Genomic DNA, 19,832 nt, shown 5'->3' on the forward strand with positions numbered 1-19,832 from the left:
ATTTTATTGTAAGATTTGTGTTTCAACGTCTTAAATCTCTGAAAAATGAGTCGTGGTTTTATGAAAAGTCCTGACCCAATACCACAAAATGAACGAAAGTTTAGGAATCAGCATTAAAATTTGATTCTAGAATACTTGTAATTGAGAAATCATCAAAGAGAAATTTCAAAACTGTAGACTTCTTTTATAGCCAGACACACGTTTCAGTACAAATTTTCTAGACTTGTTTGACGGTTAATTTCCTGGTTGGTAATACGTCTTCGGGAGTAGCACATATGAACAACATACTCAGTTATTACTTCACTTCAGTGCCACAAGCACACTCTTGAAATTATTTTGAAGTTCTCTTAGTTCCTCTGTCTGTCACGTACTGGAACTGAATTGGATTTTTGTTACCAGTTGTATATGTACAGAACGTGCATTCCTCGCAAATGAAACGCCACATTTTTCCAAAATAAACTTTACTAGTTACTGCAAGATTCGTTGTCCTATAAAAGTCCTTCTATTACCTAGTTGCACAGTAATTGTGAGATGTAGGAGAAAATTTATGGCAGGTGGTTTCTGCTGTTTATTTACCTAGTGAAAAATTGCACATGGCATTATTGTTAGTGTTCATGTAAGACTACATATTGTAATAACTGTTACAAACAATGACGTGCATATGTACTATTTTATGCACTCCACTCAATTACATTCAACACAGTCCACGAAATTTTAAACTTATCACATAAAACAAGAGCATATGGCTTGGCTATAGACACGTGCATGAGATTATCCTGAAGCTGTTTTTAAAGATCTACGGTTTCAGTGTGAGGAACAAAACCAGAATGTCGTGTCTATATCTCATACAAATAGAAACAGTGCTTACGATTCCATTATGTCATTTGCAGCGGAAAATACGACTCCACTTCCAAGTTCGTGTTATCCAGAAGTGGCGATAGTGATAACTGTGCTGCAAGACATCTGCCCTTTCACCTAACATGTTAGTAGCCTCGTCATCCTCTCGATGCACGTACTTGCGTAAGTTCTCTCCCTGAGATCAGTTATTGACGTAACGTGCACGCCGACGACGGCAACATTTGGACAACGAATGCGGCTGCAGGAAACATAAAGAGGTGCTGAAGTCGAGCATTTGTGATACATACTTCTGAGACAATGAAGTTTTCATTGATCGTATTGAGCCTACTGGCTCCGTCTTTTGTTGCGCCGAAGTCTCTCAGGCTATGGTCCAGAAGACAGGACCGTATAATCGGGGGTACCGAAACCACCATAACGGAGTACCCCTGGCAGCTGTCTCTCCTCCTCGAAGGGTCCCACAGGTGCGGAGCTTCCATCGTCACCTCCAACTGGGCGCTGACGGCTGCCCACTGCATCGACGGTGCCCCAGCATCTCTGTTGACCGTGCGTGCCGGCTCCTCGTACAGAAACAGTGGTGGGACTGTGCTCGATGTAGCACAGGCTATCAAAAACAAATTGTTCTACAGCCCGGTTGGCGACTATGACATTGCGATGGTGCAGGTGAGGTCACTCTTTTACTGTCCACTGAGGTATTTATTAAGAAACGAGTAATGTCAGTACATAGATGCCTATTTAAATGAACTATTACAACACAGTTTCTGTCGATTGATTACTGATACACGTATTGTTTGTCACTGTATTAGGTTATTAGGAGCTATTTGAAAAGTTTTCATTTCCGCTGATGTTTTAATAATGCACAATATATTCTCTGTTCTCAATCTACGAACCATCTGGTAATGAGACATTTGACAGTTGTTTGTATGTTTATTCTGATTCAATTGTATAGCCTTGTTTTGACCTAGATTTCCGTCATTCCCAAATGGCACGTATATAACTAATAATAAATAAGGAAATACATTAAACTCTTCCTGGTCGTATAGTGTAATGCTTAGTGCGCTAGCTAGCTAGAGCAGTACCTTTAAAAGCCGATTACATGGTTTTAGAACATACGGTTTTACTGTCTATATCTCTAAATCAATAATGAAAATTGTTGTAGGAGCGTAGTCCAGCGCATTCGAACGTAAGACCATTTGAGAGTCAAGAACTGTACTTCTTTCGTTTTCAACTTTTTTTTTAGCTTTTGTATACCATTATATAAGCAAATGCTACGTAGTTTCTGCCCGTTGCTACTTCTACCACTAAATTTACATTTTACACGAACAAACTGCCCTCTCTTCCGTTAAGTCTGTTCCATACATAACTCCCTTACCAGCTTTCTCTAAATTGTCCATGTGTAGTACCTTACCCGTTAATTTAGCGCTACACAAACCTCTAAGAAAACTCCGGTTCCAGTAATATTACATACATCTGTGGTTTCCTTATCGTCAGCCTTTTATTTCCAAACAGTGTTGTGCTCTAAAGCTGAATGAAGAAGATCTTCAGTCGGGGTCAGCATTTAAGGAATTCGCCCCTAGTTGCGTGAAACAATTTTGTTTTCTCATTGTATATTTCACAAAATTTTAAGGACTTAACGCTTGAAATTATACCAAGTTTTATCTCTTTCCACTTGAGTTAATTTGTCTTAACTAAAATTATAAGCCAGTTATGCAGAACACTGGATTCTTCAGATTTTTCAATATTTAATTAGAGGAGGTGGACTGAAATTTGGAAACACCGAGACCACGATATATATCATGCCGAACATAGCGCAAGATACCCGCCAGTATTTCAAACAGCTTCCAGTCTTCCCCTAATGGATACGTACAGGTCCTGTATGATTTCCAAGGGAATCTTATCCCATTTTGCCTGAAAAAGAGTGGCATTTTCAGGTAAAGGTGACAGAGGTGTATATTAAACATCCAAAGTACCCCATAAAGGCTCAATAATATCATGATCTTTTGACAGCGGTCAACAAAGAGTTGCGAAATTTTGTCCTCATGCTTACAAATCCAGTCTTGGACGATGCGAATTTTGGAAATAGGGGCCTTGTTTCCGTGGAACAGAGCATTACCGTAGCGGAGATACATTTAACATGGGATGAAGCTCATTAGCCAAAATGATCGCACAATCCGCGGCAGTTATGACATCTTGCGGAGTAGCCATGGAGGCCATGAAATACCACGTTATTCCTGGCCATATCATCACCGAGCGCTCGCAATGTTCCGCTCTTGGAAAGTAAACTTGGGGGGCGGGAGTTGGCAAAATCTTGCAACAAAACTCACCCGAAGAAATGAGTTTCCTCTATTGCTCCTTAGTCCCTGTCATATTGTTTTGGCACCAAGATTTCCTGTTACAGGCATTTGGATCACACAAGTTTGCTTTCAAAATTCCAGTTTTCCATGCAATTCCCAGAATATTGAGCTCCTTTCTTGTTGGTTTATTGCTGACAGAGGTCACAAAACAGACGTTTAGTTGTGCAAAGGTTCTTGCAGTTGTCCTCCTCTTGCTTTTCGTCGCATTGCTTTACAATGACAGTTCCCATGATCAGTCAACACACTCCATCGTCGGCGTTGTGAATCAGAGGATGATGTTTTTCCGCTTTCCCCGTATGCGGTACAGATAGTCGTTGCCGTACTTTTTTAAGTACGAAACGCCTTCCTTACGAACTCCAACAATGTACCCACGTTAGGACTCGTTTAGCTTCGACGTAAAGCACTTACAGCTATACAGAATACTACTCTGACCAGTACTGACACTTGCAGCACACTGAGGACATCGCAGATGTGCCATTCGTGGCCAAATACAGGCTTTGCTGCCAACTGCATTTATGTTCAAGCATGAATGTCTCACGTTGTTTCTAGATTTTCATCGGACTCCTGTGCTCTCTCCAAGAATGAATACATTGTCCTATGTAATTTCTATATATTATGCTGTTACATGCACTTGTACTATAGTAGAACTCTCAACTGAGTCCCGTATTCGCAAGTGTCTACCTAGTCGTCTCGCCAACAGGTGATGATTAACACGCCAATTGAAATTAGTAGTGAAGTACTATGAACTTCTTTTAAAACTGAATATCAAACAGTTTAAGACCACTAAAGTGTGTTGTCTACCTTCACAGCCCGCTGAGCCATTCCCGCTGGTGTCTGATGTGCAGCCCGTGGGCCTTCCAGACGCCGGATATGATCCTCCAACAGGCCTGGCCGTTACTGTGACGGGCTGGGGACTGATAGGGACCGGTGGAAGCTATGCAAACACACTGCTGAAGGTGGACATTAATATTGTCGATCGCTCTACTTGCCAGGAAAACATGGGTAGCCTCATAACGAAGCGGATGGTGTGCGCCGGTGAGGCAGGCAAGTCTGTCTGCAATGGGGACTCGGGAGGTCCACTCGTCGGTGGTACCACACAGGTGGGCATCGTGTCCTGGGGAGGCTTCACATGCAAAGGCTATGGCGCAGTTTATACAAACATTGGAGAACTACGTTCGTGGGTCACCAATAGTACAGGAATTTAACAGGAAGGACAGTTCCGCCACTGATTTTCCAGCTGGGGTAAACAACAAATGAGACATGTACTGTACTATACGAGTATGTGACTCTTTTATTCATATTCGAATTGGCCGTTTTGTATTGCCATTATTTGTATTATTCACAATGTGAAATGTTATAATTTCCTTTCTATCTGAAATAAATTCATAGTTCTCTGCATACGTGACGTTATTTATTTTATAAAATTTGTCAGCTTATACCTCACTTGCACAGTTTCCTCTATCGCCAGCCAATATACAGATACTTTACATCACATGCATTTACCAACACTGTCGAAACCAGAAGCCCAATTTGTCGGTAAAATATTTTTTCTCGTTCTGTGTAAAATAGAAGTATTGTTCCACCCGCCTAACTCTGCTCCTTCCATGGTTTTCCCACAAAGTGATTCATATCGGATAGATTCGTAATCAGGGCAAGGCCGCAGTTGTCTCAGAAACTGCGGTACGTTAGACTAATCTTTCAATCCCACTATGGTGCTTGTTATGTGTGTCAAGTGTTATGTAACTCGTTTAAATAAACTAGAAAGTTACTAAGCTATACTTATAAGTATACCATACTGTGCAAACCAAAGCACGCCAAGTAATAAGAACTCACAGCTCTTGCATTCGTGTTGTAATATTAAACATTATTAAATTCAAAATCGTCTGCTGATCTGAAAAAAAATTTATAAACTAACTAACTAATGCCCAATTAAATGTCAATCAATTAACAGTCTGATATTTCTTATTGCGTATTACTCTATCTTGTCTACATATCTCCATTTCAGTTCTATAATTTTGAAAATTTAATCCTAAGATTAATAGCAATTCCATCCACAGGTCAGGTACATATTTGACAAGCTGTGAAAGCTGGTAAACGTCTACAAAAAATGTGATGAGAACATACCCACGTGTTGCATAGTCATGTAGAAACAAGAAGGGACGTCGTTTCGAAATAATAATGCGTTCTTGCTGTTTTATTCTCAGCAACCGATTCTGTCAAATGAAACAAATTGGCAGAGGAATCATGGTCAAGAATTGAAATTGTAGAGAGAACATTGAAAGAGATACTAAAACCCCGAGCATTTAGGAAAATATTCGATGACTTACACAAGAATAACAACACTAAACTGTTGTTGGTGATAAAGTGAAATTAACATTACATAGGCTCCTTCAGCCAGAGTCAGTTAACATGAAAATATTTAATATACGCTACCGATTTACTAATGCTATCAGTAATCTAGGCCCTAGCAATGTATCTGAAAATGGGGGAGGGGGAATCACATAATATTTTTTGAAAGGGCGTGAAAGTGGTAATAAATTTAATATTTCGGCGACCCCGTAGTTTCTTACAAAAGACAGATGGAATTTTAAAGCATTAAAAAACAACTATAAAAATTTAAACATTAAACTAATGTGGATTCCAACGACAACTCTGAGGTGGAAAAGAACTAAATGAAGTGGAATTTCATAATAATCTCACATCTCGCTCTATGGACTGATTTGCAGCCTGACTATGACGATCACAGTGTTTGTCTGCAACAACAAAGTAAGAACTCAAAAGAACTGATTAAGCACTGATGAATTTGAGACAGTGAAACCTATTTTGAACTTGATTTACTATAATCTCGCTTGGCCTCAAATGAGAGAGCTGTAAACGTCAGCGTAAAGGGAGCAGAGAATCTGGCCCAATGGTCTGAAGCTCTGCGCTAAGAGTGATCAGCTGAAGACACGGATAATGGACCCCACATGTCTCAGCCACTTGAGAGCACAGCTGCAGCTCCTGAAAGGATCTCATATGTGAGACTTGTTGGAATCTGATATTTTCTAAATAGACAAAAAGCAGCTTGCTCCTTTCTTCCCACAAACGAGAAAGCATCTACGAATCCTCATAACTGTCAACAGTCACCAGCCATTACTGGATGTGTGAAAATGTTAAAGAATAACGTCGATAAGGCTTGTCGTTAACAGCGCTGCATCTACCGAATATTATATATAGAACACAGCTTTTTTGTCATGTTTTCTAAGAAAGAAAGAATATGCTTATCTGCTCAAATACTTCTTTAAAAAGCTCCTAGGGCCGAACACTTGCTAACTGCGTTCTGTCTCCAGGAAAAATGGCTTTTTACCTCGTCCATCCTACAGGCCATGCTATCACCAACACAATGGCCTCTCTGCCAGCTCACCATTAGGCTGAGCAATTTCCCATCCACACCTCATCTGTATTTCCTAGGACGCTCTACCGGCACTCCTTCTCCCCATGTATCGGCAAGAGCAGTGTTCCCACGGGTCCCCATGGCTTGTTTCACTGAGCCTCGTTATAAATCGTCGGTCTCATATTCACGTCTCTCTCCTCACTTCCAAACCTCATCTATAGAGCAAACTGATACACCCAGTAGCGTCTTATATTACAGAAGTTTCAGAAGAGGCCGTGAAATCATCTCCACATTCACAGCAATATCAAGACTTCTGGTAAACTAACTCATCTCCCTTCCGGTTCCGTAACTATGGGCTAAATAACTGAAAAGGGACGAGCGGAACGACTTGCCTTCTTTCAGCTTCCATGGTACTACAGGGAGCCATAAAGAGTAAAAACTGTAGCAGAAGACGGAGACTCCTCTCCTGATCAGCGGTCTCTTGCTTTTGTTCTCTAACCCATGAATTTATAGTGCTCAGGATTGGATTGTATAGGTTCGGCCAGCTTGTAGAAATTTTATACCTGGGACTAGAAAAATCATGCATGAACCACTTGGAGCAAAAAAAAAAATATTTTTTCCACCACTACACATCAAATTACGATCAATGAAGCAGGATGTAGGGTTTTCCATAAGATGCAATCTATTTTAAACGCATTCATAAGGAATTTCCATTCATCAGTGAAGAAAAGCTGATAGTTTCAATTTTTGTTGATATTCAAATTCAGAAATAGATGCACTAGCAGGAACTTGCGCCTGCAATAAATGTTGGTGGAAAAGATACTATTATTTTCTCCAGGTCCGTTTCTGAAAACTTTATAGGGAATAAAAAACATTTAATTCATAAGAACGTAAAACATTGTAGAGAATTATCAGGAAGCTGGTTTACCACTTAAGTTCGAAAGTCCACTTCCTACATTCATGTATTGACTACTTCCCTTTCACTTACAGATGTTATAGTGAAGAACAAAAGGTTAAGGAGATGGAGAAGAGGTACCATGGAGGATGGAATCAAAGTTGGTGGCCTCCTATTGTTGAAGAGGGACAGCAAGGATGAACATCTTAATGAGGAAAACAAACAGAGAAAGTTTCTCAATTAAGTGTAGAATGAACCATGGACCTTGCCGTTGGTGGGGAGGCTTGCATGCCTCAGCGATACAGATGGCCGTACCGTAGGTGCAACCACAACGGAGGGGTATCTGTTGAGTGGCCAGACAAACATGTGGTTCCTGAAGAGGGGCAGCAGCCTTTTCAGTAGTTGCAGGGGCAACAGTCTGGATGATTGACTGATCTGGCCTTGTAACATTAACCAAAACGGCCTTGCTGTGCTGGTACTGCGAACGGCTGAAAGCAAGGGGAAACTACAGCCGTAATTTTTCCCGAGGACATGCAGCTTTACAGTATGATTAAATGATGATGGCGTCCTCTTGGGTAAAATATTCCGGAGGTAAAATAGTCCCCCATTCGGATCTCCGGGCGGGGACTACTCAAGAGGACGTCGTTATCAGGAGAAAGAAAACTGGCATTCTACGGATCGGATCGTGGAATGTCAGATCCCTTAATCCGGCAGGTAGGTTAGAAAATTTAAGAAGGGAAATGGATAGGTTAAAGTTAGATATATTGGGAATTAGTGAAGTTCGGTGGCAGGAGGAGCAAGACTTTTGGTCAGGTGATTACAGGGTTATAAATACGAAATCAAATAGGGGTAATGCAGGAGTAGGTTTAATAATGAATAAAAAAATAGGACTGCGGGTTAGCTACTACAAACAGCATAGTGAACGCATTATTGTGGCCAAGATAGACACAAAGCCCATGCCTACTACAGTAGTACAAGTTTATATGCCAACTAGCTCTGCAGATGATGAAGAAATTGATGAAATGTATGACGAGATAAAATAAATTATTCAGGTAGTGAAGGGAGATGAAAATTTAATAATCATGGGTGACTGGAATTCGTCAGTAGGAAAAGGAAGAGAAGGAAACATAGTAAGTGAATATGGATTGGGGGGAAGAAATGAAAGAGGAAGCCGCCTTGTAGAATTTTGCACAGAGCATAACTTAATCATAGCTAACATTTGGTTCAAGAATCATGAAAGAAGGTTGTATACCTGGAAGAATCCTGGAGATACTAAAAGGTATCAGATAGATTACATAATGGTAAGACAGAGATTTAGGAACCAGGTTTTAAATTGTAAGACATTTCCAGAGGCAGATGTGGATTCTGACCACAATCTATTGGTTATGACCTGCAGATTGAAACTGAAGAAACTGCAAAAAGGCGGGAATTTAAGGAGATGGGACCTGGATAAACTGCAAGAACCAGAGGTGGTACAGAGTTTCAGGGAGAGCATAAGGGAACAATTGACAGGAATGGGGGAAAGAAATACAGTAGAAGAAGAATGGGTAGCTCTGAGGGATGAAGTAGTGAAGGCAGCAGAGGATCAAGTAGGTAAAAACACGAGGGCTAACAGAAATCCTTGGGTAACAGAAGAAATATTGAATTTAATTGCTGAAAGGAGAAAATATAAAAATGCAGTAAATGAAGCAGGCAAAAAGGAATACAAACGTCTCAAAAATGAGATCGACAGGAAGTGCAAAATGGCTAAGCAGGGATGGCTAGAGGACAAATGTAAGGATGTAGAGGCTTGTCTCACTAGGGGTAAGATAGATACTGCCTACAGGAAAATTAAAGAGACCTTTGGAGAAAAGAGAACCACTTGTATGAATATCAAGAGCTCAGATGGAAACCCAGTTTCCATTAGAACTACTGATGGCCTTGGGGGAGCTAGTCATGACAAAACTCTACCATCTGGTGAGCAAGATGTATGAGACAGGCGAAATACCCACAGACTTCAAGAAGAATATAATAATTCCAATCCCAAAGAAAGCAGGTGTTGACAGATGTGAAAATTACCGAACTATCAGTTTAATAAGTCACAGCTGCAAAATACTAACGCGAATTCTTTACAGACGAATGGAAAAACTGGTAGAAGCGGACCTCGGGGAAGATCAGTTTGGATTCCGTAGAAATGTTGGAACACGTGAGGCAATACTAACCGTACGACCTATCTTAGAAGAAAGATTAAGAAAAGGCAAACCTACGTTTCTAGCATTTGTAGACTTAGAGAAAGCTTTTGACAATGTTGACTGGAATACTCTCTTTCAAATTCTGAAGGTGGCAGGGGTAAAATACAGGGAGCGAAAGCTATTTACAATTTGTACAGAAACCAGATGGCAGTTATAAGAGTCGAGGGGCATGAAAGGGAAGCAGTGGTTGGGAAAGGAGTGAGACAGGGTTGTAGCCTCTCCTCGATGTTATTCAATCTGTATATTGAGCAGGCAGTAAAGGAAACAAAAGAAAAATTCGGAGTAGGTATTAAAATCCATGGAGAAGAAATAAAAATCCATGGAGAAGAAATAAAAACTTTGAGGTGCGCCGATGACATTGTAATTCTGTCAGAGACAGCAAAGGACTTGGAAGAACAGTTGAACGGAATGGACAGTGTCTTGAAAGGAGGATATAAGATGAACATCAACAAAAGCAAAACGAGGATAATGGAATGTAGTCGAATTAAATCGGGTGATGCTGAGGGGATTAGATTAGGAAATGAGACACTTAAAGTAGTAAAGGAGTTTTGCTATTTAGGGAGTAAAATAACTGATGATGGTCGAAGTAGAGAGGATATAAAATGTAGACTGGCCATGGCAAGGAAATCGTTTCTGAAGATGAGAAATTTGTTAACATCGAGTATAGATTTAAGTGTCAGGAAGTCATTTCTGAAAGTATTTGTATGGAGTGTAGCCATGTATGGAAGTGAAACATGGACGATAACCAGTTTGGACAAGAACAGAATAGAAGCTTTCGAAATGTGGTGCTACAGAAGAATGCTGAAGATAAGATGGGTAGATCACGTAACTAATGAGGAGGTATTGAATAGGATTGGGGAGAAGAGGAGTTTGTGGCACAACTTGACTAGAAGAAGGGATCGGTTGGTAGGACATGTTTTGAGGCATCAAGGGATCTCAAATTTAGCATTGGAGGGCAGCGTGGAGGGTAAACATCGTAGAGGGAGACCAAGACATGAATACACTAAGCAGATTCAGAAGGATGTAGGTTGCAGTAGGTACTGGGAGATGAAGAAGCTTGCACAGGATAGAGTAGCATGGAGAGCTGCATCAAACCAGTCTCAGGACTGAAGACCACAACAACAACAACAACTCATAATGCTTCTAAGACAACTTAATTTCACATATATGTAAATGCCTGTAAGTAGTAGCTATAATTGCATTGACCACGATTGAATATTATTGTAAGATTAGTGTTTCAACACCTTAAATCGCTGGAAAATGAGTCGTGGTTTTATGAAAGGTCCTGACCTGATAATACCAGATGAACGAAATTATCAGAATTCGCATTAAAATTTCATTCTAGAATACTTGTTATTGAGAAATCGTCAAAGAAGATTTTGAAAACTGTAGACATTTTTATACGCCAACACACGTTTCAGTACAGATTTTTCTAGACATATTTGGACGTTTGTTTTCCCGGTTGGTGATACGTCTTGGGTAATAGCACATATGAACCACACTCTCAGTTATCACTGTACTTCAGTGTCACAAGTACAATCTTGGAATTATTTTCAAGTTCTCTTCTCTGCAATTAGCATTCGACCTCAGTGCTCTTTTTTTATATTCACAAGAACTGGGTGTACCACATTGGTTTCGCTGTCTGTCACATACTGGAACTGATTTGGACTTTTGTTACCAGTTGTGAATGAACAGAACGTGCATTTCTCCCAAATGAGATTCTACATTTTTACAAAATAACCTTTACTAGTTGCTGCAAGAGTTGTTGCCCTTGTGTGAAGTAAAAATGTCCTGCTATTACCTAGTTGAATAGCAACGCAGAAAATCGATTGTTAACAGTGTTCCGGTAATCATAATGTGTGTGAGATGTAGGAGAAAATTTATGGCAGGTCGTTTCTGCTGTTTATTTCTCTAGTGAGAAGTTATACATGGCATTACTGTTACTGTTCATGTAACACCACATATTGTAATAATAGTTTCAAACAATGACTTACATGTGTACTATTTTACGCATGCCACTTGATGACTTTCAAGACAGTCCACGAAATTTTAGACATATTAGATAAAACAAAAGCGTAAAGCTTGGCTATCGACACGTGCGTGAGATTTTTCTGAAGTCGTTTATAAAAGTCTGCGATTCCAGTCTGAGGAACAAAACCAGAATGTTTTGTCTAGATATCATGCAAATAGAAACAGTGCTTACGTTTCCATTATCAGTCACTTGTCGCAGAACATACGACTCCACATCCCAGTTCGTGTTATACATAAGAGGCGATAGTGATAATTGTGATGCAAGACATAAGCCTTCTCAGTGAACACGTTAGTAGCCTTGTCATCCTCTTGAAGTCTCGACTTGCGTAAGTTCTCTCCTTGAGATCAGTTGTTGACGTAACGTTCACGCCAACGACGGCAACATTTGGGCAACGAGGGCGGCTGCAGGAATATTAAAGAGGTGCTGAAGTCCAGCATTTGTGTTACATACTTCAGTGGTCGTATTGAGCCTACTGGCTCCAGCTTTTGCTTCGCCGAATTCTCTCAGGCTATGGTCCAGAAGACAGGACCGTGTAATCGGGGGTACCGAAACCACCATAACGGAGTACCCCTGGCAGCTGTCTCTCCTCCTCGAAGGGTCCCACAGGTGTGGAGCTTCCATCATTAGCTCCAAGTGGGCGCTGACGGCTGCCCACTGCATCGACGGTATCTCGGCATCTCTGCTGACCGTGCGTGCCGGCTCCACGTACAAAGATAGTGGCGGGACTGCGCTCTATTTAGCACAGGCTATCAAACACAGACTGTATTCCATATCCGACTATGACATTGCGGTGGTGCAGGTGAGGTCACTCTTTTGGTGTCCACTGCGGTGTTTATAACGAAACGAGCATTGTCAGTACATAGGAGCCCCTTTAAGTGAGCAACTAACACCGTTTCTTTCGATTGATTATCGATACACATAGCCTTTGTCGCGGTATTATGTTATTAGGGTTATTAGGTACTATTTGAAAACTTTTCATTGCTTTTGATGTTTTTATGATGCATATTCTATGCTCCGTCCTCATTACGTTGAACATTATTTGAAGGTCGTAATTGATAATCTTGTCTCGAGACGTTTGAAAGTTGTTTACATATTTATTCTGATTTTACTATACTGCCTTGTTTTGACCTAGATTTCCGTCTTTCCCAATTGGCACGTATATAAACTTATAATAAATAAGGAAATACATTCAACACTTCCTGGTCGCATAGCGTAATGCACAGTGCGCTAGCTAGCAAGACAAGTACCTTTATGAGCCGATTACATGGTTTCACCTCATACGCTGTTACTGTCTATGTCTCTAAAACACTCACTGATGAGGAAAATTGTTGTAGGAGCGTACTCCGGTACATACCAGCGTTAATCCATTTCAGAGTGAAGAACTCTATTTATTTCGTTTTCTGCTTTTTTTTGCATTGGTATTCCATTATATAAAACACAATGCTATGTTTTTTCTGCCCATAGCTACTTCTACCACTAAATCTACATTTTCCGCTAACAAACTGAACTTTCTTCCGGTAAGACTATTCCATACATAGCTCCCTCACCTGCTCTCTCTAATTTGTCAACATATAGTACCTTACCTGTTAATTTCACACTACACGAACCACTCAGAAAACTCAGTTTCCAATAATATTACATACGACATCTCTGGTTTTGTTATCATTAGCCTTCTATCTCCGAACAGTGGTGTGCTGTGAGCCTCAATGAAGAGGATCTTTATTCAGGGTCAGCATTGAAGGAATTCATCTGTTTTAGCAAATAGGATTTTCTTATAATTTATTAATATACTATTCGTATCTTTCCACCCCACCACTAGTTGCGTGAAACAATTCTGTTTTCTAGTTATTTCTTTCACATTATGTTAAGGACTTACAGATTGAAATTCTACTAAATTTTGTCTCTTTCGACTTAATTTGTCTTAACTAAAAATATAAGCCAGTTATGAGCTACACTGGATTATTTAGGTTTTTCAATATTTAATTTGAGCAGATCGACAGTAATTAGGAAACACCGAAACCACGATACGTATCATGCCAAATACTGTGTAAGAAAGCGGCCAGTATTCGAAACAGTTTATAGTCTCCCCTAATGGATGTATACAGGTGCTGTGTGATTTCCAAGGGAATCTTATAGCAATTTCCCTGCAAAATAGAGCCATTTTCAGGTAAAGGTGACTGAGGTGGATAGTAAACATCCACAGTACCCCATGAAGGCTCAATAGTATTAAGATCTGGAGTCAGCTGTCAACAGAGAGATACGAAATTTTGTCCTCATGCTTACAAATCCAGTCTAGGTCGATGCGAACTGTGGGAACAGGGGCCTTGTTTCCTTGGAACCTCAAGTAGCGGAAAACCATTTATCATGGGATGAAACTCATTAGCGAAAATGGTCACATGATCCGCGGCGGTAATGCCATCTTGCGGAGTAGTCACGGAGGCCATGAAATACGTCGTTATTATATCATCACCCAGCGCCCGCCGTGTTCCGCTCTCGGGAAGTGAACTCGGCGGGAAGTTGGCAAAAGCTTGCAACAAAACTCACCCGAAGAAATGAGTTCCTTCTATTGATTCTTAGTCCAGGTTGTATCGTTTCTGCATTTGGATCGCACAAGTGTGTTTTTTGAATTCCAGTTTTCCCTGCAATTCCCAGAATATTGAGCTCCCTTCTTGTTGCTTTATTGCGGACAGAGGACACGAAAGCGACATTTAGCTGTGCAGATGTTCTTGCAGTTGTCCTCCTCTTGCTTTTCGTCGCATTGCTTTTCAAAGACAGTTTCCCACGATCAATCAACACACAACATCGTCGGTGTTTTGAGTCAGAGGATGATGCTTTTCCGCTTTCCCCGTATGCAGTACAGATAGTCGTTGGCGTACTCCTTGAAATACCGAACACTTTGGCTATCTTGATTGCGGAAACACCTCTCATACGAACTCCAACAATGTCCCGACGTCAGGATTCATTTAGCTTCGACGTAAAGTACTTACAACTGTACAGAACACTATTCTGACCAGGACTGACTTGCTCCACACTGAGGACATCACACATGTGCCATTCATTTCCAAATGCAATAGCGCAACGTCCTGGTTTGGTTAGCATCTGCATTTATGTTGAAGCATGAATGTCTCACGGTGTCTCTAAATTTTCGTAGCCCCTGTGCTTTCTCCAAGAATGGTTACATTGTCCCATGTAATTTCTGTATATTACGTTGTTACATGCAATTGTACTACAGTAGAACTCTCACCTGAGTCCCATATTTAGAAGTGTTTACGTAGTCGTCCCGCCAACAGATGGCAACTAGCATGACGGTTCAAATAAGTAGTGAAGTACTAAGAACTTAATTGAGAACTGAATATTATGCAGTTTAAGTCCACTAAAGTGTGTTGTCTGCCTTCACAGCCCGCTGAGTCATTCTCGCTGGGGTCTGATGTGCAGCCCGTGGGCCTTCCAGACGCCGGATATGATCCTCCGACCGGCCACGCCGTTACTGTGACGGGCTGGCGAACGACAGCGGCCGGTGGAACTTCTGCATCCGCACTGATGAAGGTGGACATTAATATTATTGAGCGGTCTACTTGCCAGGAAAACATGGGTAGCCTCGTATCGAAGCGAATGGTGTGCGCCGGTGAGGCAGGCAAGTCTGTGTGCAACGGGGACTCAGGAGGTTCACGTCAGTGGTACCACACAGGTGGGCATTGTGTCCTGGTGAGGCTTCACATGCGAAGGCTATGGCGCAGCGTACAGCAACGTTGGAGAACTCCGTTCGTGGGTCACCAATACTACGGGAGTTTAACATGAAGGACAGTTCCGCCACTGACTTTCCATCTGTAGCATATGTTACACTTTTGTTCATATTAGAGGTGGCACTTTTGTATTACCATTAATTGTATTATTCTGAAAGTAAAGTGTTGTAATTTATTTTCTCTCTGTAATAAATTCATAGTTGGCTCAAATGGTTCAAATGGCTCTGAGCAAAAAATTCATGTTTCTCTCCATTCATGACTAATGGCATTTGTCAGGTTATCCCGCACTTCTACAGTTTCCTCTATCGCCAGCCAAGATACCCATACCTTACGTCACATGCATTTACTAACACTGTCGAAACTAGAAGCCCATTTCCGGCAAAATATTTTTTCTAGTTGTATGTAGAACAGAAGTAATGTTCCGCCTGCCTAACTCTGCTCCTTCCACAGTTTTCCCACAAAGTGATTCATATCGGATTAATTCGGAATCAGGCCAAGGCCGCAGTTGTCTGAGAAACTGAGGATTTTAGATTAATCTTGAAACCGCACTATTTTGCTTCTTATGTGTGTCAAGTGTTATGTAACTCTTTTAAATAGGTTAGAAAGTTACTAAGTTATACGTATGTGTACACCACACTTCGCAAACCAAAGCAAAGAAAGCTACCTCCCCTACGCTTGATAACAAGAACTCACAGCTAATGCATTCGTACTGTAATGGTAAAAATTAATGACTTTAACGATTTTCTTTATGATAACAAGATCATCAGGTGATCTGAACAAGAAAACAATAAAATAACTCAAAGATGTCGAAATATATGTCTGTTAATTAACATTCAGATATTTATTACTGAATTTTACTCTAACTTGTCTACACATCTCTATTTCAGTTCTATAATTATGAAAATTTAATCCTAAGTTTATTAGTAACTCATCCCTTATGTCACATACATATGTAACAAGCTGTGCCAGCTGATAAACGTTTGTCAAAAAATGTGATGACAACATCGCTACGTCCTGCACAGTCATTTAGAAACACGAGGGTACGTCGTTTCATCATAATACGGGCTTGCTGTTTTATTCACATCATGCGATACTGTTCAAATGAAACAAATTGGCGGAGAAATCACGGTCAAGAACTCAAGTTGTAGAGATAATATTGTAACAGGTACTAAAATAGAACATTTAGTAAAATAATGTATGACTTACACAAGAATAACAACACTAAACAGTTGTTGGTGGTATACTGACATTATCATTACATATTCTTCGTCACCCAGAGTCAGTTAACATGGAGGTATTCTCCCTATGGTGCCGCATCCCATTGTAAAATGGGTAAATCCGACGTTTAGGCCATGGCTACACGGGTCATTACTGCTTCTACTGTTAGTGGTATGAGCCCAGATGATTATTTTTACGTAGTAGAGTTAGTGGAAATTGATTTTACAGTCAGTTATTAAGTATGCTCAGATTATCAGTGGCAATGGCACTTTCACAGGAACTGAGAAGCTCAGACTATTTCTGGCTGCTAGTTGTCTGTCAGTGACGTTCTGCTGGAGCTTATTTGTCCGCTGCCGTCTAACACACATGTCATTAATTCAATTAAACAGACAGTACCTATTACCCGTATTTGTGCAGCTTGGAGGAAACATTAGTTGTGGTCTCTATCATGATGATTAAAGTTTGCTAGGCACGATGGCAGAATGGCCTACGTTATTAGTGACAGATGCTTTTTCATTTCTTTTACACGTCGCAAATTTGTAGAGACAAACATTAACGTCTTGGTCACTATTCGGAAAAATCAAGGGATTTTTAACTTCGTCGCGTCTGTACTGTGATGCATATGAGCAAATCTTTTGTAGTCTCGTGACGGATGGTTCTACGTAATTGTCGTAAAGAACCCAAAGTGGTCTGGTATGATTTTTCCTCCTACATGCCTTCCTTAAAATTTTAGAGTTCGTGTTGCAGTAAACTGAGTGGGCGTTTTAATGTCGACAGACACGCCGATGATGCTTCAAATGATGAGGGATTCTTTTACTTATACGCTTGCTGTGAGTCTCACAATATCTATATCCGAGATTTGTTCCTAATTAACACGATAAATTTGTGACCCACAGATATCTTGTACAAAGGCGGTAAGTTTTTTGACAAACAGAATTCGACTGCAAGCGTTTACATCCTCCCTTAATACCTAAGCGTTTGCGTGTGTTATTGCATTCAACATATGTTGAATTACTAGTCTGCCGTCCAACAAATGTGACGTGAACTGCTGGATGGGGGCATCATGGGACGAACTGTAGGAGACGAGGCCTTCTTCGACAGGTTAGCCTCAGAACCTACAATAATTTCCGAAACAAATATACATTGGCTCTTCTGACTCACGTCCAGTGACGCGTGTTAATGTCCTTAGACGCGAGCGACTCACCGCGTTGCTAACAGGTGCAGAAAAAAACGTAAGGAAGGATTTCTCCAAGAATTACCTACGATTGAGGTCTTCTGGAGTACGTAGACGAAAGGAGATGTCTCAGCTGTAAATCTTCCACAAAGTTCAATGATAAACACGTTACCCGAGGCACAGCAGTTTTAGCTCACGAAAGTTCGCTTGTTAGCAGCGCAGCCTCACAGCACGTGGTACCTACTGCTTCTGTGAAAAAAAATCACTCTAACGTCTGATACTTTGCGCCAGAATACTGCGCGCCAACATTCCAAGTTCTCTAATTGATGGGGGTTCCCCGTATAATACACTCTCTTTACGTCAAGCCAAATTATCTGAATACCTTTAATGAGTTAGTTAATTTAATAATAACGACTGATATTGTTTCCACATATTCAAACATTATTACAAGAATCTATTTGTACACAACATATGAAATAGTTTATTAGTTTCAATATTTAGCCACTAGCTGGCATCGCTCAGCAGGCGGTTTGCCCCTCTGTGGTTTCGTGTACCAGCTGCCACCAGCTTGCTCTAGTGTGACTCATGTTCACACGGGTAAATTTCGGGAGCATACACTGCTCCCCACCATGCTTTTGCAGCTCTGAACGAGTTACCACCACTCAACATTTCACCTCCTCTATCTTTAGAGAATTACTCGAAAATGACACTGTCATATTACATATGTCCCTCTACTTCTTTACGGGTTACTGAAAGATACACGAGATGAAACACCATCTTAACTCGTATAATAGTTACACTATATTTCTGTAACAGAGTGTACCTAGTGTAAAACTTTCATCATGGTTAACAGTAAGAAAATGTTCGTAGTTCCTTTACATCAAGCATCTGAACCACAAGACAATTTTTTAGTTGATTTACTTCAAACCGCTCTCCCATCCCATTAACAATTAGAAGTAACTTCAATAATTCTATTTCAAAAATAATTACAATACATTTTTTATCTACAAATACCACCACAATACCAAATCTATCTTATACTACCACAGTTCTTACTGGTGTTCCAAGCACCAACTCTCCATGAATTTTTGATACATTTCATTCATTCATTTCGTATAGGCAATCTTTGGACCACGTTAGTTCCACTGTCTTGCTTTACGTGTTCTGATGTCTACCCAGTGCTCCCGCATTCGTCCTCGGTGTTGCTCCTTCCTCTCCTGGGTCCAAGCCTTTCCTGTTTATAGTTTTGGCTTTTCTGGAAAATCCTGCCACGCCATAAGTTTCTCCTTGACTGGGACACGCTCCAAGATGTCGTCATGGGTGATCCCCACTTCTTTAAGATCTTTCCCCACCTCTGTAGACTGCGACCATTTTGTTTTCTTCTCCTGAAAGTAGGTGATCATACGACTGGTGAGTCTTCTAGGGCCCATTCGGCTCATATGTCAAGGTCATATGTCTATAAAACATAATCCCTCTTTTCTGGATGGTATCGGTTATCTTCTCTATGTGGGAATACAGTTCATGATTATGACGTCTTCTATATTCCCCATTCTGTTTCATGGGACCTAACATGTTTCACAAAATACTCCTTTCCTTGGCCCTCCAGTTTTCGATTAGACTTCTTCTGTTCATTACTAGGCATTCAGAACCGTCCAAGACCTCCGGACGGATAAGACTGCAGTAATGCCTTAACTTTACATTGAACGATATTGATCTTTCGTTGTAGATGTTTTGGTTAAATGGAATGCCATTTCCATTTTATTCACGTGTGATATGAACGCTTCCTTCTCTAAAAAGGTGGCTGTTATCCATTCTCCAAGATATATAACCATTTCAGCTCGCTTAATTTTGCCTTGACCCACTACAAGCTCCCTTCGTAGTGCATATATGTTCATTATAAACTCGGTTTTCTCAAATGAAATTTGAAGGTCAGTCTCCTGTGCTTGTACGTTAACCT

At 40.6% G+C, this 19,832-nt stretch overlaps 1 protein-coding gene across 1 annotated transcript in view; it reads left to right on the forward strand.

Annotated features, from left to right (window-relative positions):
- The first annotated feature begins 1,155 nt into the window (after positions 1–1,155).
- LOC126484797 (transmembrane protease serine 9-like) overlaps positions 1,156–19,832 on the forward strand; it is a 48,664-nt gene continuing 29,987 nt past the window's right edge. Inside the window, exons 1-3 of the mRNA XM_050108393.1 lie at positions 1,156–1,518; positions 4,019–4,309; positions 15,140–15,374. Of these exons, the coding sequence (XP_049964350.1) occupies positions 1,156–1,518; positions 4,019–4,309; positions 15,140–15,374 (889 nt within the window). The remainder of the gene's footprint in view (positions 1,519–4,018; positions 4,310–15,139; positions 15,375–19,832) is intronic.

This window comes from Schistocerca serialis, chromosome 6 (assembly GCF_023864345.2).
Source record: "Schistocerca serialis cubense isolate TAMUIC-IGC-003099 chromosome 6, iqSchSeri2.2, whole genome shotgun sequence".
NCBI classification, from domain to species: Eukaryota; Metazoa; Arthropoda; class Insecta; order Orthoptera; family Acrididae; genus Schistocerca; species Schistocerca serialis.